This window comes from Ursus maritimus, unplaced genomic scaffold (assembly GCF_017311325.1).
Source record: "Ursus maritimus isolate PB19 unplaced genomic scaffold, ASM1731132v1 scaffold_28, whole genome shotgun sequence".
NCBI classification, from domain to species: Eukaryota; Metazoa; Chordata; class Mammalia; order Carnivora; family Ursidae; genus Ursus; species Ursus maritimus.
In genome coordinates, this window is record NW_024425341.1 from 16,307,293 (window position 1) to 16,332,968 (window position 25,676).

Sequence of the window (25,676 nt, forward strand, 5' to 3'; positions counted from 1 at the left end):
AGTATGATCACTATGGTTATCTTGATTCTCTTGGCAAAAGATAGGATGTTTGGTCATCTATTTTTGTGTTTATAATATTATAAAATATCTTCTCCTCAACCTCCTATATCAAAAAGTCACTGGATTATGTGTTCCAGTTATTGTGGCAAGAAAATAATGAATCAATTTGTTACATAAATTTTTCGAAATAGTATGAAAAGTCTATAGGACATAACAAACTTATAGCTGTTGAATTTTAAAGTCATTGGAACATCATCTTTGAAGTGTTCTCCTATCTGTAACTAATGTAAATTGTATATGTAACTCATAAATGTTGAAACAGAATAGATTTTACTCTTCAGTTTTGACTAATGCCATACTTGTAATTAAACTCTTTACCAACAGGTGGTGCTAGAAAGTTTAATATTTATTTCAATAGTCGAACTTACTGGGAAAAAATGTGGTAATTTTTTAAGCATTATAAAACAATATTTATATATAATTAACCCCTGCTTGTTTTTGTTACAGCTCCGTTTAAGACAGTACGACTGGTTGGTGGTAAAGTTCCTCATGAGGGCAGAGTGGAGATTTTCCACGATGGCCAGTGGGGCACAGTCTGTGATGACCACTGGGAACTGCGAGGTGGACAGGTCATCTGTAGGAGTTTGGGATACCATGGTGTTCAAACTGTGCATAAAGGAGCTTACTTTGGACAAGGTAATTAAAAATATATAAAATGAAATGCAGACATTCTCTAATACACAGAATAAAGTAGTGGCAGGAACATACAAGATAGGAAGAAAAATCCTACGTAGGAGTTTTTTGAATGGCCTTTCCTAGAAAGTAGAAATGAAAAGAAAGATACAAAAAATAAATGGCATATGCTGTCAGGCAATCTTTAATGTTTAGATTTTGTTTAGACTCATCTGGCTAGTTGGAGAACACTAGCATAGAGGAAAACAGTGATTGATAAAGTGGAACAGGAGAAATAGGGACAAATGAACTACAGACAAGCCTGGGAGGCTCACTTGATGGATCTGGGTCTTGTGGGCATCTGAGCAATCTCATGGCTCACACATATTCTCTCTTCTGTGTAACTGGAGAGGAGGGCATCAGCTTGTGCACTGACCTCCCGGTCATACCCCCCTAGAATGAGAGCTTCCTTGGTCTGTGACAGAGCACCTGTATTCTGAAAGGACAGTGAGGAACCATGAAAGAGAAAGAAGCAATTACATGGGGTCTCCATACCTACTACTTACCCTTTCTCCAAATCCTTTAAGACATGATGAGAAATAAGGGAAGAGGAAGGTGAAGTACTTCCCCCTCTATTTGAGGTTGATAAAACATTGAGTAATTCTTTTGTTGGATGCATGTTTGTGTATTTTTACCTGGATGGCTCGGTGACCTATTCTATAAACGTATTAGAGAGCTGGGAAGAAAATCTGCAGAGGACAAAAGATTTGAATATATACTCGTGACATTTTACTGTCTCATTTTTTTTTTTCTAAACGGGTACCTTACAACAGGCTTTATGTATAATTAAACATATGAGTACTTCAAGCATAAATGACAAAGAGATTAGAAAAAAGTAAGCATATAAATCAGACTTTTAAAGTCAATATTTTTTACTTATTTATTCTACCATCCAAATCTGATAAATAAATAATTGGCTTCTCTGAAGTTGATGTTGACCAAAAAAAAAAAAAAAGGCCCTCTTGATTTTATAAGTGTTATTTTAGACAGATATGGGCAAGAAGAAATTGTGTACAAAATTACAGAGATAAGATTATCTGGTGATGCTGCTGTTTTGTCTATAGTGATAAGATAGGGGAATTTGGCTTCTCAAATTCGTAAAAGATATGAAGTAATGTTATGCTGTGACTCTGGGTCAGCATCGTGCAAACCACGTGAATAGTACCAATGAGAGCTCACAGTTAAATTGTATTCCTTGACCTAAATGAATTCACTATATCAGATTGAAGAGGTAAATTAAAGCAGAGATCCAGGTTTCAAAGTCTTCAGAAGTCAGAAATGTTATTTAGTCTCCTATGAAGGGGTGAGATAAGACAAAAGAGAGTGGTGATGGTGAGAATTTCAGCCCCTAGCCCCAGTTTTTTTATGTGTGCCTTATAGGTTTGAAACAAAGAAAATAGAAAAGATCTGTAATTTGCTACAACCAAATAGATGCTGGGAATTTCTGTATGTTCCATCTCTACTACATTTTCAGAACTTTCTTGCCAGGTTGAAAAGTATGGGATTAAAATCATTCTTGCATCTATACAAAGCAAAAGGTTTTAAATGTCAATAAGCCAAATTTTTTTTTTTTCCCAGAGAAGAAGAAAACGAAATTAAAAAATCCCCAGACTACTTGGTTAGTAGAGAATCAAATGAATCAGTCAATCATTTAGCGAGACCAAGCTGGCAATCCGAGTTTCCACAGTGTTGTATGGGGAGAGAATTTATTTCTGTGGGAACTAAGACCCACAGCATGAAAGGCCATTTATTTCAAATACTTAATCATCTAAAACATTTCACACGACTGTTGGCATCTATGAAGTGGAGAGCCATGTTGCTAATAAACGGCATACAATTGTCATCGATGGTGACTTACTCACCTGGTAGGTGGCTAAAATTCTTCAGTTTTAGGAATAACAACAAGTGGATGATTTATTAGGATGTGCCTGTGTTGACAAAGTGAACCGTAGTTTGCCATTTGTTCAGATAATTTAATCAACATGGGCTAGCTAAATAGCTCAATCCAAAAAGAGAAAACTATCCTAAAAGACCTTTCATTACGATGACTAATTTTTTAGCTTACATTACCCAAAGAGTTGACATTTAATTTTGTATCTTTACAAAACAAACCCTGTATTGCAGTTTATTAATCTCTTATATCTTGAAGTAAACCCTTCATTTATTACAAAGGGAAAACCAACTTCAGAGCAATAGCAGTAGCAAATGTACCTTAATTCAGGGGAAACTAATAAGGTGTGGGAAAATATGATCTGTGGAAGGAAACAAACATAGTGTTGTTTCAATTTTTTATTTAAATTCTGGTTAGTTAACATATAGCGTAATATTAGTTTCAAGAGTAGAATTTAGTGATTCATCACTTACATGTAACACCCCCGTGCTCATCCCAACAAGTGCCCTCCTTAATGCCCATTACCCATTTAGCCTGTCCCCACCCACCTCCCTCTGTCAACCGTTTGTTCTCTATAGTTAAGAATCTCTCATGGTTTGCCTCTCTCTCTTTTTTCCCCCTTTCCCTGTGTTCATCTGTTTGGTTTCCTAAAATCTACATATGAGTGAAATCATATGGTATTTGTCTTTGTCTGGCTGACTTATTTTGCTTAACATAATATCCTCTAGTTCCATCCACGTCATTGCAAATGGCAAGATTTCATTTTTGATGGCTGAGTAATATTCCATTGTGTATATGCATATATACCACATCTTCTTTATCCATTCATCAGTTGATGGACATTTGGGCTCTTTCCATAATTTGGCTATTGTTGATGATGTTGCTATAAACATCAGGGTACACACAGCTGTTTTCCATTGAGTTCCAAACATAGGTGGTAAAAACAAGTTGGAGATGATTGTCTTAAGCTTGCATTAACATTAAGACCTCATCTCACAAGTAAAATATTCTTTTCCCTACAGCCTTTATTCATTCCTGTTTGTATCTCTAGGAATTTCAGTTCTTACCAAGTATTGGTAAGAAAAGACAGAAATAAGTATCCTGAACTATTGGCAAGAAAATGTTTTCCATTTAAATAAGTAATGAAACAATAGAGTTTCATCTCATGTGAAATTATTTATTTGGCTGTATGGAGACAATTCTCTCAAGTTTTCTTCAGATTACTGACTACTTCTCTAAGATGAGGGGCCATTTTTAGTGAGGCTGTGTTTTCGTGGTAGTTGGTGTTTCTATAAATTATACTAGAGTTTTATTGTAATGAAACAACCAGGTATGTCTGAATTTGGTTTTTCCTTTCACATTTTTGAGTGCCTACTAGAGTGAGTTGGAAAGACTAATAATTTTGTAACTAAGGACGTAGGAGATGAAACGTTAGCTCTGCTATTTATGTCTCAGAGATTCCATTTTTTCCCAATAAAATAGGAATAATAACACCAACCCATAAGATTTACTCTGAATCTTAAATGAGTTGGCCTATAGAAAGCACCCAACACAAAGCCTGACTCCTACCATTGCTCCATATAGTGGCACAGACCACTGTTAGCAACAGCTCCAACTGTGTCATTCCAAGAGTATTTGCCAACCTCTTTGAAAGGTGAAACAGTCAGGTTAGTATTAGATCGTCTATGACATCAGTGATGTTCCAAGGGTCACAGAGTTGAATGTGATTTTCTTTTTCTTTTTTTTTTTTTTTTAGTATTTTAACAATATTTAGAATTTTTTTAAATCTTTTTTTTATTATGTTCAGTCATCATATAGTAGTACATAATAAGTTTTTGTTGTAGTGTTCAACGATTGATTAGTTGCATATAACACCCAGTACTCATCATAACATGTGCCTTTTCTACTCAATAGAAGTGTGACTGTAGGAGTGTCCCATATGGGGAATCCAACAGTGTCCTCACTCTACTCCAGACACACCTGTTCTTGTGTCAACTCTCTGTGTAGAGTTCCACACCAAAGCAACTGAAGAATGATTATGAGAATTTTAAAATAATAAAGCAAGATGAGATGGGAGACATAATAGAACTGAGGTTATTTGTTCAGAAGAAAAAGAACCAGAGAAGTAAATTAAACGATCTGCTTCATTGTATGTTATATTTTCAAAAACAGGCTTCTCTTGTAAACTTATTTGGGGTTAGACATGGCAAACAACCTTTTTATGTGAAGCTGTTTCAACTCCTCCTTGTTTTCTCACTCCTTCACCATAATTTATAGTTTCACTCAGGAGGAAAAGATAATTCTGAATGCAGAATGGAGACTGGAAAGGAAACTTAGAAATACGAGTGGAGGGGTAGCGGAAAGGATGAGATGCGTTCCAGTGTTAATTATTTGTCGTTCTCTTGGGAAAGTAGGAGGAATCAGATCGACACTATATTATACCTTATTACTGGAACTGAAACCAGAAGAAAAAGTTTAAATTTATGCCCTTTGTGTTATTCCCCCCTTAAAGAAAAAACACAATTTTCTGGGCACCGTTTTCTCCCTCCCCCCCTTTCTTTTTCTTTCTGGTTTTAAAATTGCAAACCTGATTTACCAGAGATAATCCTTGTTAGCTTTAAGAACAATTACTTTGCAGCTGCAAGCAAAATGATTTATAGGAATACAACTTAAAGCATACTCCTTTAAATAGGTTCTTTCATTGGGATGCACCTTTTGCATACAGTGGAATGTTCTTTCTTTTTCCTGAGTAGACAAAAAAGGTTGAACTTAAGGAAGCACTGAGAGGTTTCTGGTGCTTGTCAGGGCCTGGAGCCGGGCAGGGGGAACGAGTCACTTCTCCACCCTATTCAGGCTTTCTAGTCTCTCGTCCCAGTGGCCTCCTGGTAGCAAACATGAATGAGCTTTATCAGACGACGGTGGGACTCCAGGCATTTGTCCCAGGTGTGTCCGAGCCTGGATCTGAGGCCAGGAGTTGGAGCTGGACCTGGAGCGGCTGGCTCATCTTCTAAATTGACAGGATTTTGTGGTACAACTCCAAACTTGAAAGCAGAAACAAAAGAAAATTCTAAGCCTAAATATCACCTTTTATTTAGTACCCCTTTCACATTTCATAATCAGTCTTCTAAGTGGAAGTTTTAAAAATACAAGAATACACTGAAGGAGATCAAAAATATAACCGTAGCTCCGAACTTCTCCTCCGGCGAATGGGAGTCTAAACAACCCCAGATATAAAGTATATCAGTGGGTCAGAGCTCAAATTCTTATGGACTGCTGCCTGTACACGGGAAGGTTTAAAATGTTAACAGGAACCTGATTTGGAGTCCATAGAGTTCTTAACGTATCTGTTGTGTTACTTCTGGTAACAAGGACAATACTAAGTATGGAATAGTATTGTTCATCAAGGGCATACTATATGATCTCATTTCGTGCTCACAGTGCCTGTGAGAGTAGACATGATAGCCCCAATTTGCATAGAGAAATTTCTGTAAGTAAACTTGACAGAGCTGTCACAGAACCTGCCCAAATTTATACAGCTATATCGGTGGTTGTGGGGGAGGGGTCAAGAGTCGCATCTTAACCTGTGTCTTTGCACTCGATAGCATGTCCTTCTAAGTTCCTTATCCTTAAGAATTTCATTTCTAAAGAGCTTGCTTCTTTAAAATCTTAGAATTGTAGAACTTTAAAGGTAAATGAAATCTCACAGCTAGTTTAGCCCCACCTCCTCATTCTGCCTAGATGCTAAAACAGGGAAAGTAAGTGTCTTCTTCAGAACCACTTAACTGTAGTCTAAGTTTACCCATCCTCTATTCTGACTCCCATTCTGTTTCTACCTTTGATTTTAAAAAACTCACAAAAAAATAAAATAAAATAAAACAAAGTTGTTGTTTTTTTCTCTCGAAGAGGGAGCTGTTGACAAAGCACTTCCCAACTAGAAACCTTAAAAGTCATACAGATTCAAATCACCCAGCCATGACTAGATTTAATTAAAATTCATTCAGACTTTTAACCAATGGTGGTTTTTGCTTTTTCACGTATCTGTATAGCAGCTAATCTCAAATCTCATCACTAAACCATCTTTCTGGCTAATGTATGAAATACAATCCCCTTTTTTTTTTTTCCAGAAAAGTGGTGAGTTCTTGAAGATCAGATTAAAAAATCTCAAATCCTTGAAATAAATATTAGTATCTGTTATTTTTTTAAAAAGAGATTAAGAGGAAATGGTGTCATCAATCAAGCACATTCCCAGGCATCACAAGCCAAGCTCATGAAATTCCAGGGGTCGTGGACAACACATTGAAAGCTGTGTACTTTTGGAAACACAAAATCAATCTGCCCCTCCCTCCAGCCCCCAGATTGTAAAGAGAATCGTAGATGTGTACATGGTTAGGTAGATAAATTGGTAGGTGGAGGATAAATAGATAGGATTAGAAAATTAAAAAAACATATCTAAACGGTACACCTCAATTTTGCATAGTTTCCCACGAGCCCGAAAGATAGTTCAGTGGCAAATAACAATGAAAGCAGCAACATCAAACACCCTTGAGTAATAGTTATTATGTAAAGAAATAAAAACAAATTTGTTTTTTAATCTTTGAGGTTTACATGAAGGTAACATTTTATGAATTCTATGCTACCTTTGAATTAATTTTTAATGCAGAAAAAAATTTGGAATGAGATAGAAAATGCATATTAAATAAATTTTTCCCTTAGGCTCAATAGTCGTGAATGTATTAATGTAAAAATAAAAACAAATCTTGGAAAATTATTTTTATAACTCTCTTTGGGCTTCTGTGCAGTCAGGGAATAGCACCAAGTTTTAAATGTCATCATGTTCTATTGCTTGGCTGTATTCTCTCTTATTCTGAGAAAAGCATACATTTTTTCTGAGTCTCAGTTTATTTACCTGTGACATGGAGATAATTGCCATTATTTCCCAGGGGTATTAGAAGATGTAAATTTTAAAGATCATATGTGAAAAGGCCTAGGATGTTCCCTGTGAATCTTTTCCACACAGCTGAAGACCAGACTTAGCGAATCGCACAGTGTCTTGATCCTGTGCATGTGTTGTTGGTGGAAAAGGCACTGGAATAGAAGCTGGGGGTTCTAGATGCAAGTAGCAGCTCTGCTGCTAATTACCTGTGTGACCTCAGTTGCTGCCCCTACCTAAAACAGAAGCCTTCACCGGGAAGTCAGTTCAAGAACAAATGGATTTTGATTTTGTTCACTCACGTAGGCACTTAAAGCATATTTGTTGAATGAATGAATCTGAGAACACAGGGGATTGCACAAATCACTGATGAAAGGCCCTGGCTTGAGGCAGACGTGGGGTGGGGATGCTGGCCCCATCGTGTATTAGCTACAGGACATTGGGCCCGAGTTACTTATGCTCCCTGATTTGGCCTTTCCTCAACAGTAAAATGGCACTTTGAAAGCACTTAACTTTCCAAGGTCATTTGAGGATTCAATGAGATAACAGGTCAAAAGTACTTTGAATGTTTTCAGCCGTATCATAAATTCCTCAGAGTGGGCCTAAATGCTCATTATTATTACTACAGCTTTGGTATTCTAACATTCATGAATTCCTTTACTGCTGTTTCTCAAAATCTGTGTTCACATGTCAGCACATTAATTGACTAAATAATATCTATGTTCTGCTGCCCCTGTGGGGATGCCCTGCTGGTGCTCCGGCCACTGGGAGGATTCTCATCCTTAATTCTCTTTTCTGGGTTGTAAGCCTTCTGCACTGCTGAGATCTAAATCAGGTGACCTGATCTACAAAATGAGGAGGGAAAGCATCACAGTACCTGGTACAGAGGCCAGGGAGCCAGACTCTCCTTGTGCTCCCGTTATGACAGAGCCACGCTTTGTCCAAAAGTTTTATTTATGTTTATTTATACAATTTATAAATGTCTATCGATCTAATAGGTACAGTTTATAAATGTCCCCCTGTTTGGGCTCTCTTCTACATTCACGTGCAAGGAGCCTCGCCATTTGTGCAATTGTGATTATTTGCCTGTATTTTTGAGTCACCTTGTGGGACTCCCAAAAAGTTTATATAGACTTTATATCTTTAAAAAGAAACATACATGTACAAATACACTCACACATACAAACACACAAACACAAAAGACACTGGGTTATACCTAGTAAAAGCAACTTGGAAATAAAAACAGCATTCCTAGTAAGGTTTCTGATTTTGACATTATATTCCCCTAATCTTTTCCTTTTTATCTGCCTTAAAATTTCAAGCAAAAAGGGCTCAATACTGTTACAAACATTTCAAAAAATATTTGAGCTCTCCAGGTTACTGCTTTTATAATTGATCAGCCCAGGAAAACCTTTCTTTTATAATAGAAACATTGTTTCGATACGAATGATTTTTTTTTTAAGATTTTATTTTATTATTTATTTGACAGAGAGAGACAGCCAGCGAGAGAGGGAACACAAGCAGGGGGAGTGGGAGAGGAAGAAGCAGGCTCCCAGGGGAGGAGCCTGATGTGGGGCTCGATCCCAGAATGCTGGGATCACGCCCTGAGCCGGAGGCAGACGCTTAACGACTGCGCCACCCAAGCTCCCCCCGCCATACGAATGATTTAATTACCATTATATGAAATGAATAATACAAAGTTCCTAATTACATTGGTAACATAAACCTAAATATAATTTTGCCCCATATTTGGATCTTTCTAGTAAAGGAACAGATTATTAAAGATTAAGTGAATGCACAATTTATTTTAGAGGTGGAAATACAAATTTCCTACCTAATTCTAAGAGTAAATCAAAACATGAGTCTTCAGAGATCTCTTCATAGACATCAGATTAACTCACCTTCTGGTTTACAGATTTTTTTCTTTAATCCAGCTTCCACATTTCTGTCAGACATACATTTCTAAAATATAGCTCTGATGACATCATTTCTTTTGGTGACATAATATAAAATTCTGAATATTTTAAAGCATGGCCCTGGCTTTCTATCCAGCCTTCCCAATGAGTCCTTCTTCCCTCATTAATGTACTTTGTGTTTTAGATGCCAGGATACTGTTGACTGTTGTGATACATCAAGCCTTTTCATGCTGTCCCCACTATATGGAATAACTTCTTTTTTATACATGGAAAACCTCTGTCCATTTTTTAAGGTTAGGTCAAATGTTATCCACATAGTGGTTACAAAATTCCCAATATTTGTAATTTTTTTCACATATACACATACTACTATATAATTATGCACATCGTCAGCCATGTACATTAACTCTTGCTTATTGAACTCAGAATATTTGAAAAGTCAGCAAGAGTAATGTTATTATATAGGCCATTATAGATGCCTCTTTGGAAAAAAAGTCTTCATCTAACACTGTTTCATAGCTATACAAGGTCTGTTTCTGAGCTGAAGTTATTTCTAAATAGGTTTTCAATAGCTCTGTGACCGAAAGAGAACCTTTCAACACCATATTGATCCAAATTGAAGAAATGTATTATTGACTATGCTGACAGGATTAAGATATTTATTTACCATCCACCAGTCTTGCTAAGGGGTTTCTTAACGTTTACTGCTAAATCATCTGTTTCTTGATGGCATGAAATGTTCTTGAAAACTCATCAGGAAGTTTGCATGATATATATTTAACAAAACCCAATGCAATATTTCATTTAGAAGTTTTTCAAAGGTCCCATTTCTAACTGTCTTAAGTGTAAAAGAAAGGGGAACTTTTATATATGATACATGCAGAAAATCTTTAGAGAATACCAGAAAAACATTTCCAAATATTATTTTTAAAATGAACTTTTCTTGGCATGCATGGATGCCTTTCAAAAAGCACTTGTTTTTGTATTCATTGATAAAATGTCTTTATCTTGAGAGTGGCAGTTAAGTTTGCATATTTAGTTGGCTAAATATCTCCCAGGTAGCCTACTGCAGACAGCCATTTTCCCTTCTAAGGTGTCTGAGGAAGAGTTCAAGATAAAGAAGAGTATTAGCTCTGCCATTTTGTTTTTGTCTACCTGTGCTTGCAATTAATAATCCATGGTCTTCTTTCAGGATAGTTTGTAAGTCCTTTGCTGATTGTATTAGTCTTAGTTTAATTAAAAATAAATAATATATTTGGTAAACCAGGCACATGTAAATGGCAAAATCCTGGAAGCTAAGGAAGGAACTCCAGTATATCATAACGTTTCAGAGAATGCCTCGTACAGATGCTCTCAGACCATCAGGTCATGGCATATACCTATGGTCAGTAAAACTTATTTCCTTTCTTATTCCTAAAAACAAAACCAGGGCACCTGGGTGGCTCAGTTGGTTAAGCTACTGCCTTTGGCTCAGGTCATGATCCTGGAGTCCTAGGATCAAGTCCCGCATCAGGTCCCTGTTCAGCAGGGAGTCTGCTTCTTCCTCTGACCCTCCCCACCCATGCTCATTCTCTCTCTCTCAAATAAATCAAATCTTTTTTTAAAAAAATTAAAATAGGGGCACCTGGGTGGCACAGCGGTTAAGCGTCTGCCTTCGGCTCAGGGCGTGATCCCGGCGTTATGGGATCGAGCCCCACATCAGGCTCCTCCGCTATGAGCCTGCTTCTTCCTCTCCCACTCCCCCTGCTTGTGTTCCCTCTCTCGCTGGCTGTCTCTATCTCTGTCGAATAAATAAATAAAATCTTTAAAAAATTAATTAATTAATTAATTAATTAAAATAAATAAAAACCAGTCTGTTAAAATCAGTCTTTTATCTATGATTTCATTGAGCTGTGTATGTACCTTAGTTACCGCTCTTAGTACTTGGTACTTTAGTAGTTTACATATTACAGAATATAAAGTTTTCTGGGGCAGGAGATTAATTTTTGAATCCTAACAGAAAGCACAGAACTTGTATATAGGTGATAATCGACACTTTATTGTTAAAGTAGTGTATAAATCAATGGTTTCTTCCCACTCAAATATAAACCCTAAACCCATACTTACTAACGCATTTGTATCTGATTTTTGCAGGTACTGGTCCAATTTGGTTGAATGAAGTATTTTGTTTTGGGAGAGAATCATCTATTGAAGACTGTACAATTAGACAGTGGGGTGTGAGAGGCTGTTCACACGCTGAAGATGCTGGAGTCACTTGCACTTTATAATGTATCCTATTTTCTTTTGCCTTTATGAATCATTGTTGCAAAATGATTTTATTATTTTGCTCCATTAAAATCAGTTCAGTGAATATTTAAGAGATTAGGAATCTTGTCTAAGGAAAAGGAACATTTTGAAAAACACTGGGTAAACCTTCATGCTTGCCGTATATCTATATTTGAACCATTTCAACCTCTTTGGGTTTCTAAATGGAATTTCTAATATAGTGACATAAATCAAATGGAACAGACTGAAGTTTACGGCTTCTCGATTACAAATGCCAGTGATAATGGAAACACCTTCTGATCATTGGCTTCAGTTGATCTCTTCACAGGATGACAATTTTTGTCATTTTTGTCTTCTTTGTAATCTATTTAATGGTTTTTAATTTAATTACTTTAATAATGAGAGGATTGGGAAGAATTTGGGGATTTTTTTGTTTGTTTTGTTTTTTGTGCCAAGTTTGTGAAATCTCCAACCATACACATTTTTTGAGGAAACGTCTTATCTGGCCATCGAGATCTCTGAATGTGCGGTGACTTGGCTATTAGGTAGAAATGCTCATGATATATTCTGGACATGATGAAAAACTTAGCAGGAGATTTCACATGGTCAGTAATAACACGATGATTAAGAAAAACAACATGGTTATTTTACATGGTCATGTATTGACAGTTTTTGTTTTTACTGAACCGTAAGTTAGAAAAAGCAGTGCATCTGAGAAAAGGCACTAGACACTATATGTGCCTTGATAATTGGTGGATCAAAAATGTTATTTCAACATGGAGCTCAGTTTGATGTGCATTTTAAATTAAGTTGAATAGTTGTTATCATTCTAGGAGACTGTTTAAAATGTAAATACACTTTCAAATGTAAATTGCTCCGCTTTAAATAACAGCATGCAAATGTCTTGAGCACAGAAGCTAGTTTCAACTACCCTTCTTTGGAGTCTTTCATGAAGTCCACCAACAATTACAACCAGAAAGAGACAGAAAGAAAAAGAAAGAGAGATCTGCAGCCCTCAAGGGTCAGTGACCCTAAGCATGCCAAAACAGTACCTTACCAATGGTCAGCCCATCACCAGGGTATATCTTAGAGTGTGGAAGGCCCCCTGGAACCCAGTGCCTGTCCCTGGCTGTCTAGGTATACAGGCAGAAAGACCAGTGATGGCTGTTGGAGCCCAATCGAATATAATCTAGCCCAGAGAAGAATATACTTTTCAAGTTTCCTAAGCCCAACCCAGAGGGGCATGTGATTAGAAAGGAGTACTAGTCTGAAATGGCTCTACTCTTCTTTCTTTAATGATGATAAGCAAAAACATGGGCTTACGCACTTTTTTCAACTTCTGAAGTCTCACTTCACAAATAGTAACCAGTGAGTAGATTCCCTGCCTCTCACTTGCAAAGGCAAAAATGTTCTCTTGAAATTGGAACTATTGGAAATGGTCTGCTGAAAATGCCCTTTTATCATGTTACATTCTTCTGCTTGTTAAACTACCAGTGATATTCTCCAGTGCAATTTTGTGACTAAGAGAATGGACTCACGATCTAGACAAACTGTCTCTAAACCCTGGCTCTACATTCAGCTGGTTATTAATTCCTTGGGCTCAGTTGCACTGTCTGGGTATTTCCTTCATATGGTAAACAAGATAGTATTAAAAAGAATACTTTGCAGGGACACCTGGGTGGTTCAGTCCATTAAGCATCTGCCTTCAGCTCAGGTCATGATCCCAGGGTCCTGGGATCAAGTCATGCATTGGCTCCTTGCTCAGCGGGGAGCCTGCTTCTCCCTCTGCCTGCTGCTCCCCCTGCTTATGCTCTCTCTCTCTGACAAATAAAATCTTTAAAAAATATAAAAAATAAAAAGAATCCATTGCATATCAGCCTATATGAGATGTCTGGGATCAGTGCCTATGGGTTGCACGTGCTGTATTGATGTAGGCTATATGGATACTGATTTTCTACCTATATATAGACATTTGTGTCTTTAAAACCAATAAAGCCCTTTTTGTAATTGAGTTACTCTACTAAACTCAGTCTAGTCTAGAAAAGAGCTTAACTGTGCCACTATATTTGGGAGCTTTCCTTTGGAAGGGTGAATTGCATTAAGTCCTTCCAGAAGCAGTGATTTGGGGAAGGATGAAAGGGAGGAAAGGAGAGTAGGAAGGAGGGAAGGAAAAAAGAAAAACCACCTGACCACAATCATTGCATTCCATTTGTCTAGCCATTAGCATCAAAATAAATGCAGTGTGCATTAAAAAAAAATTTTTTTAAAGAAAAGGGAGATAGAAAATAATATCAGTTGATATTTGAGAGCCAAACATATTTCCCCTCAGCTATCTGAATCAATATTTTCAAGTTAAAAACTTCCCATTTTTCCAAATATTATGAACCATGGTAGTCTGTACTCAAACTGTTCACTTGAGGCTTATACCTCTTAGAAATCACATAGTAATGCTTGTGATTAAGAGGGAAATGAAACATCGGCAGCCTCAGTAAGGTCTGTGTGATCAGGCTTGCTATGATGCCCACCCCTAAACCGAGCACTGCCAGGAGATGCAAACCTACCATCGTTGCATGAGAACAGTAAGAGTTATCGTGCCCCCGAGTTGGAAAAGCTCAGGTTCACGAGAGCTCGAGGGCCTATGTTCACTAAATGAAATCATGGTTCTGGCAGAGAACAGGGACAAGTGAATGGCCGTCAGGTAGACAGTTAACAGTGTTTCCACAGAAAGTACAATTAGGAGACCCTTATGTTGAGCTATTTTTTAATACATTGAAATGGAATGTAGGAATTTTAGGAATATATGTTTGGCACTAGATATAGGTTTTTATCAAGCGTATAACCACAATATAGCCTGACTTGTTTAACTCTGCTTTTTCTCTAGTGACTGTCAGGTAATAGATTTTTATATGGTTTTCTTTCATCGAATCGATCTTCTTGTAATATCACAAAATAGAACACTATTCCTTTCTGATAGTTATCGGCTCTGCTGTTTTATGGAATAGTCTAGGTTTCGAAGTTTGTTTATATCATTTGAAGTTATTTTTACACTTGTAATATCTGTTAACAAAGGGCTTGTTTTAGGTATAGATTATTTTGAATATTTACTTAAACAAAAAGAAAAATTAAGGAGCAGGACATCAGCAAAATGGTGGAATAGACAGCTCCCCGTGCTCATTCCCCACAGAAACATTGAGAAACGAGTACGAACTGTCAGAACCAACCTCGTCAGCCTCTGGAAGACCGTCAAAATTCTACAGCAACTAAGCAAATGCTGAGTCAAGAGAAGGGCAATTTCCAGACAGCAGGGAAGTTTTGTCGCATTTTTACTCACCCTTATCCTAAGCCACTCCTGGATTTGGTCTTGAGACAGCCACAGCCAAGGTTCCTAGTTGGGGACCCTCGTCCCCGATTCCAGAGGATGCAGAGCAAACCTTCTTTGCAAATGCTTGTGTGTGTCAGTTCTCACCCCTGGGAGGATTCCCTGAAGGACTGATGCAAGCCTTCATCCACCCCTGTTGTGCCTAACTTGGAACTCAAGCTGGAAAAGCAGCGTGCCTCGCTCAAAAACTCTGCAAACTGAATTAAGGACCCTTATATGCCGGGGTCCAAAGGTTACAGTTGAGACCTACCACAGACTGCACAAGGCCTGCTAGCGAAAGCTAGAGAGAGTTTCTTCAGACATTTTTAAAAAGCCATGTGTACAGAGGACTGCGGAAAACTGTACACGTGCCCAGGGCAAGATACGTGCGCATCTACAAACACCAGGACAGGTGGCTTTTGTTGTTGCTGTTGTTACTGTCTTTGTTTGGTTATGCGGTGGTGGGTTTTTTTTTGGGGGGGGGGGCTTGTTATTGGTTTCTAGTTCCTGGCATTCAAAAACACTAGTGGAACACAGGCTAAGCAACAGAGACTTCAGTGACCTCCTGCAACAAGAAGCACGGTCTTTGCAAAATTAGTTCAGGGAAGTAACTAAGCAAATAGACTACTACAGCCTTCAAGGAAGAAAAATAGAATAAACCATAGGGAAGGGGGATAATCTGCCTTTCGGGGTTACCACATGATATTCAAAGGTCCAATTTTCAACAATGACCAAATATCACAAAGCATACAGAGAAATAGGGAAGTAACCCAGTGAAAAGAACAAAATAAACTGACAGAAAATGGTCCCTGAGGAAGCCAGGGTTGGACATACTCAACAAAGTAAAACAACTGCTTAAATATGATTTTTTAAAAAAGACTAAGAACTCAAGGCCATCAGAAATAATGTATTAAAATGAGGATATCAATAAAAAGATAGAAATTACAAAACAAGAAAAAAGAGCCAAACAGAAATTTTGGATCTAAAATGTGCAGTTACCAATGTGAAAAAATTCACTGGAAGAGTTTAGCAGCAGATAGGAACAAGCAGAAGAAAGAATCAGCTAATCTAAAGGTAGGACAATTGAACTTACTGAAGCTGAGAAGCAGAAAGAAAAATAAAATGAGGAAAAGAGTCTAAGGTACCTATGGGACACCATCTGCTGGTCCAAACTATGCATTGTAGCATCCCAGAAATACATACATGTGTATGTATACACACACACACACACACACACACACACACACACACGAGGAGGAAAAGCATCTCCACTAGGACTACATTTCCCAGAATTCTCTTTCCTACATTGTTCTGGCTCAACATGGACCACACAAGACGTTTTGCGTGGGAGATTAGCCACAGCCACCATTCATGTTCAGAAAGTCACTTCAGGGACAGCAAGATCTGATACGAGTCTCCACTTGATGGTCACTCCTCTGCTGGCTCACCAGCTTTGCAGGACAGCAGAACCTGGAGCTCCTAGAGTGCCCTCTGGAGCCTCCTTGGGTTCCTCTCACTCCTGAGCCAGGTACATGGTTCTCTCCTTGAGGAACTCGCCACCTTCTCCGGCAGGCCACCTGGACCATCAAGTTGAAGGCAGTGAGAAGGGGCGCCTGGGGGCTCCTTTGGTTGAGACTTTGATTCAGGTCATGATCCTGGGGTCCTGGTATTGAGCCCCGAGTTGGGCTCACCCTCCCCCTGCTCATGATCTCTCTCTCTCACTTTCTCTCTCAAATAAATTTATTTTTTTTAAGGCAGTGAGGAAGAAATGCAGGCTCCAGCTCATCTGCGTGGGTTTCAATTTGCCCTCGTTCTGTGTCTGTGTCCAACTTCCTTCTCAGCGGCTGACCCCACTGACTTCAGAGCACGCAGCACCAGGCACTGAAACAGAAGACTTCCACAGACTACTTAACCAGCAACCCCAATCCACTATTGCGTAAGATCAAACCTCTTAAAGGGAGAAAAGGAAGAGGATTTTGAGCCAGTGGTCTTGGGCAGAAAAAATGGACAGAAGAATAAGGGTATTTAATAATTGCAGTCGTGGGCTTGATATGTGGGGTCTCTTCCAGTTTACAAAACATACAAGCAAAAACTGAAATTATTTGTAATTACTTTGGCTGCTGAACTGTGCTTTCCGAAGGCAACACTCTTTGAGACTGAAACACATAGACGCAGGTTTTAACCGTTACATAAAGTATCAAACTTTTGTGCTGTAGGTCTTTCTACAAAAGTGTGAACTGCACCAAGAATTTTAAAGAGGGGATTGACTGTATTACTTTAATAACTCTGAAATTGAATGTGACTCTTAAAGCTCTTTGGGGTTCCCTGAATGAAAAACTTCAGAATTCCATGCCTAGAGGAATTTTAGGTGAGGGAGGAAAACAACACTGAAATACACTTGCTAATCATCCATTATGAACGTCCCTAGGGCCAATTAAGTTCACTCACCCTGTAAAACATTGCTGGGTTTTGTTTTGTTTTGTTTTTTTCCAGAAAACCTCTCTGATTGCTTCATGCTTGCAACACTACGCTAAAAAGACTGATAACATTTCTGACATAAATTGTTCATGTATTTTCTTTTGTCAAATGGCATAGAATTGTCCCATTCTAAGGGTTCTATGGCAGAATACATTGAAAACAGCTACTATCGTGACTAAGCAGCTGTTAGGGAAGTCAGGGCCCACGTCAGCTGCCAGACTGATTGGGGATAAAAAGGATAACCTGCGAGGGTTTCAAACAAGAGAAAAGAGGGAAAGGAGGAAGGAGAGAGGGAGAGAAAGAGAGATCCGAAGAACAGCAAATGTGTTAATCATCTCTTCATTCTATGCTGAAAATTTTGAACGAGGAGGTAGGTCGGTTTGTGTTATTTTTAAACATCTTATGCTAAAGAAATGAGGTAACAAATGAGTTGGGGGAGAAAAGGTTTTGGAACTGTAGTGGCAGACAATTATATTTATCTTAGCGTTCAAGTTCTAAATTGAAATCCTACTCAAAAACAGTTTCGTTCCACATTGCCGTAGCGGGGGAATCAAGAACTTTGAGGGAACAAATTTATCATAAAATCTTCCTACCAGTGACTGTGTACTCAAGTTATATCTGGGGAAGATATCCACCCATAAACTTGACGTATGCTCACATAGAGACACCAGAAAAGCATTTCTTGTTGTGTTTTTCATTTTAAAATAGAATTACAATATTTTCTTTGATATTGAGAAATTATGTCATATTAAGATAAAGCACAAAGGCCTAACATTCTCTGTGGCTTATGCTCTTCTTGTAGAAATGAACTTAAATAACTTGTTATTATTTGCCAAGTGCCTTCTACTTGAATAAGGAGAGCTGTGTTATTTCAGGAAAAAGGCTGATATTTATTAGGAAGCTGTAGGATGTGGTCAGTGTAGCGGCCTGGAGGGGAAGACCCCTCTGTCCCGGCTCTGCCTCGTGCTGCCAGCATATTCTTTAGGGAAATCCTTACACCCGAACACAGGAAGTGTGAATGATTCTATGTGACTTCGCTAACTCAGGGTGTGCTTGTGAAGACCAGACGTGAACGCGAATTACTGACAGGTCAGAAGTGACTCATTTTCAGGCAGTCCTCCTATTAACTAGCCTCTCCACATTTGATGGTGTTAAAAAAAAAAAAAGTAAAGAAACTGAATTACTTTGAAGTTGGTTTTGTTTTCAAGACTGTTTCCTTTTCATTTTGATGTGACTGAGACCCCCCCCCAACATTATGGCTTCAATCGAGTCAAAGCTATAAGAATGCCCTGTATATAGAGAGTCCACTACGTATCTAGAACTTTTCATTTACTCAGAATAGGGAGAAATGCTGTGTGAATCAGCTTAGCCTAATTTAGTGAAGGAATGATCTTATAAACTGAAAAACACACAAAACAATAAGGGGATATTTCCAAGGCCTCCCGAGGGGTACTTGGCTTGCCTGGTAGAGACGCTCAGCTCTTGACAACCACAGGAGTCCCGAGAAAGAAAAGAAAAAGGGGAGAGAAAGAGGAATTTTCACAGAGGCTGATCCTAAGCAGAGCCCTCGCAGAAATCCCAGATCAAGAAGCATTGGCCAAAATACTCCCAGATGAATCGGCCCGCTCTGCCTTCCAAAGTTTTAAGCCCTTTCCTGAGTAATCCCTTTTTTCTCTTTACATAGTTCTTTCCCTGTTCCTTTACTTTCCCCCTCTCCAGAAAAGGCTTGGGGTTTAATTTAAAAGCTGTTAGGCTAAAACTGGCCAGTCCTCGAGATCGCCTGCCAAGGTCTTAATCCAAACCACTCGCTCATCGTGGGTCAGCCAGCATCTGACACAGCACGGGCTCACCCCGGGCGGGCTGTGGAAAGTTACAGAGAAGCAACAAACCCGAAAGCAGAGGGAAAAAGCCTGAGCCCTTCTTAAGGAAGTGGTTATGATCTGAAGGAGAAAAATGTGGTTTGCCACAGGGATTTTATAAGCAGGGCCACAGAAGGATAAAATTTGACCAACCTGAGGAGAACATGACGAGCTAAAAACAAACCAATTGCTCAAAGAAAAAAACTCCCAACTCAGGAGATTTTAATTGAATTTAAGAGGCATCTGGGAACCACTGCGAAGTTGAGGAAAGGGAAGTGATCTATCTAGTGACGATCCTGGCTAGAAGAAAAGCTGGTTATCTGCAGACTTGAGGGACCGGTGGTACATAATACCAGGCATCCATTAGCTCGGTTATGGGTTTATTTAAACTGAAGCTGATAATGCTCCCTATTGCTCCACAGATTAAAGCAGGTCACTAAGTCTGGACCTGATGCCCCTGTTGATTAACTAGCATGAAATTAAGTAAGCCAATGGCACTTTCTATGCTTAACATTTTTTTTATCTTCAAAATAATACATTTACACCTTGACTCCTACTTCAGTGTCACTGTTATGATAAAATTAGAATCTGATATGAAAATCTGTGGAAGCTGCACAGCCTAATAGTTTTTCTTTTTTTTAAGATTTTCTTTATTTGACACAGAGAGAGAGCACAAGCAGGGGGAGCAGCAGGCAGAGGCAGAGGGAGAGGGAGAAGCAGGCTCCCCACTGAGCAGGGAGCCCGATGCAGGACTTGATCACAGGACACTGGGGTCATGACCTGAGCCAAAGGCAGCTGCTTAACAGACTGAGCCACCCTGGTACCCCACAGCCTAACATTTCAATTAGCATTATTACTATTATTGCTGTCCAGGAAGAGAAGGTGAGAGAGAAGCAGAAAAAACTTGACTCTATTTCATACTCAAGGCATGAGTCTAGCTTGGTATAATTCTGAGTATAAAATTATGTGTATAGGATAAATTTTTAATATATGATAATGTAAGTTTCTTAGTGGTTTTGATTAATCACTGTGGCATAATTACCTTGCTTTATTGTATAATTCATGTTATGACATTACCAGGTGCTGGCCTCATTAGTAATAGAGACGCTGCTTTAATTTCCATATTTTTCTTAAAAGGCTTAAGCAAGGCCCACCTTGGCCTATTGAAGGCACAGTTTTGTGTGGAAAGTTTTNGGGAAAGAATTTTGGGCACAGACTGTGATTGCTGATTCCTCTCTCACTTACCAGTACCTCCTGTTGTTTGGGTCTTCTGGTCAGATGTGAGTTTGGGGCTGCTTCCACCAGATAGGGGTTTTAACTCCGTAAACCTCAATCCACGATCGTCAGTTGTCTTACCTGTATATATGTGGGTAAAAAAAAGTACTGACAGACTTCTGGTTCAAATCCATAAAATAATGTGAGAGCACTTGAGGATAATTTTTAAAGGTTGGGATTATGTAAGAAATCATTTAGAAAGAAGGGTTTCTCAACATCAAAATAGTGAAGGGGACTTTATTAAAACCTTTCATAACAAGGTTGATGGACAGAGTTCTACCTACTTTAATTTGTGGTTGTTGAAATTCTGGCTTCCAAGCTCTAGAGTCTCAAAAAATACACTTTTAGGACATGAAATTACATAGTAGGGTGCTAATTTAAGGAATTTGTCATTTTGAGGGATTATAAATGTGTTTTTATGGCGATCAGAAGTTCTTTATGATCCGGATATATATTATTGTCATGCCAGATCCATGCTGAATTACAAAATGGGAAGATGCGGCTGATAGACAATTTCTCTTTGTTCTAATGTTCTTGGAACTGGGACGTCTTTTAAAATTAAATGCTTTGCATTTACATGAAATGGATTCATTTCCTTCTCTACCAGCAGAGGGAGACCTAGGTCTGTCCCTCCCAGTCTCGGCAGGAATTTTACTGGAGTGAACAATCAGAACTAAGGCTTTACCTGTTCAACCCAGGGTTCCCCAACCTGCTTTCTCTGAATTTGTTAAATTTAGGATTCATCTTAGAGTTTGAAGAATACATTTCTTTTCCTTCATTGCCTCATTATGGACACCATTTGAATTCCATCATACCCAAAATATCACAAACACAGAGCCTGAGATTTCAAAGAAACCGGTAAGATTCCCAATAACAACTCAGAACCAAATAATAAGTGTCCCTGTTGTTGAAGTCCCCTGCCATTGCGAATGTCTTCTTGGTTGACCTTACTTCCCCTTTGCTTCTCAGATACCTACCTCTTGCTCCTTCTTCTCAGGCTCTGACGTAGTGCCCGATGCCTGTTAATTGTCCCTCACAGATCATTTTATTTCATCTTTCTTTCACTATGTCCCTCACCAAGGAGTCTTACTTTTCTTTAAATCTACTGACCAACGTTGACCCAATAGAGTTACTCTGAGAAGATCTGTTATGAGCTGCTACTCTTACAGTTTAGTTTTGAAGAGAGAATACCACCAGACATTTATTAAGAACTCAAAATAGGCAAGCATTTATCTGGGTTCTATGAGGAAAACAAAAATGAGTAAAATGTAACAGTTAAACAAGAGACGGACAGGAAGAATCACCACGGTTCTAGACCTAGGAGTTCATTATTCATAATCTGCGGGACGTTTTAGCAAATTGATAGTCTCTTTTGCTTTTAGTGACTCAGTCTGGGTAGTTGTTGAAAAAAGGCTGAACACACATTAGAAACTCAATCTCCACCAAGCAGGTGTGATATCAAATCATGAGTGAGGCCATAATCCCAGCACCAGGGCTTTCCAGGACCTTGCTGGCAGTGTATGGTCCCAGTTAGTCCCTGCCAGCAACGTCTCTGTTTCAGTCCAGTGGGAGCCTCTGGGCCAGTAAACCTGAATGTTCCCTTGCTTATATCAACTTCCTCTATCCTGATCTCTGGTTCTGTAACTTATTATTTGGACCCCAGTGGAATATCCATCCTCTTTATCTCAGCATTCAAAAGGGACGGAGCTCTCTTCACCCACCCCATCACTCTCACGCACCAAACTCCTTGATCCTGCCGCACCTCTCCAGCTATCATTTGAAAGTAGTTCAACTCCTTTATCACTTTATTCTACTGCTAATGTAATACATAATATCGCAGCCCAGTGCTTCTGAACAATGCTCCATTTACAAGATAATGTGAATAACTACTAGTTCAAGCACAGAATTGTTAATAGACCATAAAAAGGTATTTGTCCATATAAAGTATCACTGATCGCTTTCCTATCCTACCCTTTATCTAAGCACTGCGTTAATGTCTCTATGCGGTAATAATTTCATTTTTGAACTTTAAGATAAGTCTTTAAATGACTCAACTATCTGCTTAGCCGAGGAGCCATAAGCTTTCCTGAGTGTGGGTTCCAGGCACTATTAACTGGGCTCTCTGAACACTTTGTGACTTCTCACAGCACATTTGCACAAATTAAAGCTAATGGAAAACAATTTACAACTTAAATAGTAGACGACTATAAATAAATATAACAATTATAAAACTTTTTCTCTAGCTGAGTGTTCTCTCAAATAATAATGGTGGCATCTCGGAATCAATACCTTTCATAGGATGGAAATGGATAGAAGACACTGGATATAATTAGAAATGCAAAAGAGAGAAAGAAAACTGTTGATTTCTCAGCATTTGCAATTTCTGAGCATTTATCAGGAAGGCAGAGTAGCAGAAGGAGGTGAAGGATGACACCCCCATTCCACCCCAAGCAGAGTGAGACCCTAAGGTGGGCCTGGCTGCTGAGCGAGCTTTGTGAAGGTTCAGGCATACACTTTGCACTTAGATATTTGAAATGATTTCAATGGATGGCCCAGCCTGTAGAGGAAACAGAGAGATGGGGAATTTAAGTGCATAGCATGGTAAGTGAAAAGTCACACTGGAAGGAACACAGTATCGGAAGCGCAGGAAACCTAGCTTCAAATCCTGACTGCATTTCACAGTTTGACTACTCATGTAGCCTTAGGCAGATCATTCAACCTTGCATAGACTCACTGGTCTTATCTCATAGCAGTGTCGTCATAATTATAAAGAACCATGGTAATCTACCTCATTGGACACTTCGCTAAAGGTTGTGCACTGTAGTCTGGTTCAGGGCTTGGAATAGCAGACCAGATATCAGCATATTTGGTCTTAAATAATAGAATTGAGGCTTCCAGACCAAAGGTGAAGCAGGGAGGGTCATGGGAAGAGAAGAGGCCTATGAAAACTCAAACTGATATTGTCAAAGGAATAAAATAAATGACTCTGGGCCACCTCGGAGCCTGCAAAGCTGGGACAGAACCCAAGTGGGATGAGCCAGATCACCCCAAGTGCGGTGAGCAATTGGGGTCTTATCATTCAGCCTTGGTACATGATGACCCGCTGAGCTCTGCAGAAAGGATTGTAAGCACAGTATCCCACAGGAGCCGAGGAGTTGGCACTGCTGCCATGTCCCAGCCTAACCTAACCAAGGCAGCAATTACATCCTAAGGGATTTTCTATTCTTCTGCCTGGAGGTTGTTCCAGAATAGCCTGTCTCAAGGTGAGATTGGTATTCAGACTAAAGGCTGTTTTGTCAGCAAAAAGAGATTACTCACTCTTGACTTCCCTTATAGATTTACAAATAAACTCTTCCAATATTTCTCTACCAAGCCCTTAGAAAATGGTCTTCATTACTTAGGGGTCAGTTGCTAGGCAGTTTCTACTAGGTTGTGTTTCTTGCAATAGTTTCTTGTCTAGACAGCTTGGTGTTGCTGAAGTGCCATCTCCAGAATCTCAGAAGTTTCCATAGGATCTGTCTCACTGTGATAGCATCCAAAGACAGTGGCTGATATGTTGAAAAGCCAAGAGAGCAGGACTAAAACCAGATTTTCGATTCCAGGTTTACACAACGGGTCTGTACGCCATTCCTGAGCTCAGCCACTGTGTGATTCTACCTCACTGATTCCTTAGCCTCTTTCTTCAGGTGGGACTCAGGAACCCTGCTCTTTGCCTTTTATTTCCCCACAACCTAAATCTTTGCTAAGTGAGGGTGGTGGAAGACCGGAAGTGTGCTTCTGCTTCAGTAGGTCCTCAGAAGTTCCGGCCTTGCATGGTTATGACAGTCATTCCTTCTGCTGCTTTTCATGCTTTTTAGGTAGAGAAGAGCATGAATTAAGCAAGTACTCAGAGATACATGCGGGTCCCTATGTTTAACCTCTCTACCCCAATAGCAATCAGAAATATGATTTTTTTAACCTTAAGAATTTATGAAAAATCTCATAAAAATATGATCACTTCAGAAGAAAATGACAAAACTCTTTGAAAGGCATTGATTTTGTTCTGTGTTTTGTTTGGGTGTTCTAAGAGGCAGATATCAAAATGCACTTGTAGTGAAATAGATGAGGGGAATGTCTAAGGGATAAAGGGGAAAGAAAGGAGAGTGTAGACTGTCACATGGGACTGATACCTGTGGAGAGAAAGTGAAGGGAGAAGAGGGTTGGGTAGGAATAGTCTTGGACCACAAAGCAGTTCTGAGAAAGTTTCTTCCAGGCCAATGGGGAGTCCCTGAGCCAAAGTTCCCTGCCAGAGGAGACCTGAATTAAGCCAGAATGATCTGCCTTAGGACCCCACTATGCTCAAGCATCAGCCAGGAGCAGCCTGGGGCAAGTGCAACATCACCTTCTAAATGTGGTGCTGGATCCAGAGGGATAGCAACTGGGGCCTTCATCAGTCTACCATGTCCTCTACAGTAAGAGAGTGAGAAGTGCATGTTCATGGTCCCTACAACATAGCCACAAAAAAAGGAGCAAGAGATTTCATCTTGATGAATAGAGAGATTGGATTTCATTTAAAAAAAAAAAATCTCAATTCTTCCTAAACCAATCTAGGGTCACATAATTCCAATTAAAATGGCACAGAATTTTAAAATCTGTGTGTTGCTCGTTTTTATTCTTGGTTTTTGTAGAACTTAGGCTGACTCCAGAATTAAATGGAAAAGAAAAAGAAAACAGACACCCCTGAAGAAGAAAGAATGGGTGGGAAATCTGCTTCTCCAAATATGAAAGTATTGTAGCACTATACTAATGAAGAAAAGATAGTAGCAGTTCTGGAATAGACAAATAGAAGAGTGGAATAGAATTTAGAGGCTGGAGTAGAGCAGCACATATACGGAAGCTTGATCTATGATAGAAAGTTGTAAAGGATGTTCTTAATTATTATGCTGAGAAAACTAGTCATCTATATATGGGAACCAAAACTGAAATCACTTCC

General features: G+C 39.0%; 1 protein-coding gene across 5 annotated transcripts in view; it reads left to right on the forward strand.

Moving 5' to 3' along the window:
* Positions 1-11,819, forward strand: part of MSR1 (macrophage scavenger receptor 1) — a 130,966-nt gene extending 119,147 nt beyond the window's left edge. For all 5 annotated transcript variants that reach the window (XM_008710890.2, XM_008710887.2, XM_008710888.2 and 2 more), the window contains 2 exons: positions 508-696; positions 11,603-11,819. In XM_008710890.2, the coding sequence (XP_008709112.1) occupies positions 508-696; positions 11,603-11,736 (323 nt within the window). In that variant the 3' untranslated portion in view covers positions 11,737-11,819. The remainder of the gene's footprint in view (positions 1-507; positions 697-11,602) is intronic.
* Positions 11,820-25,676: the final 13,857 nt, after the last annotated feature.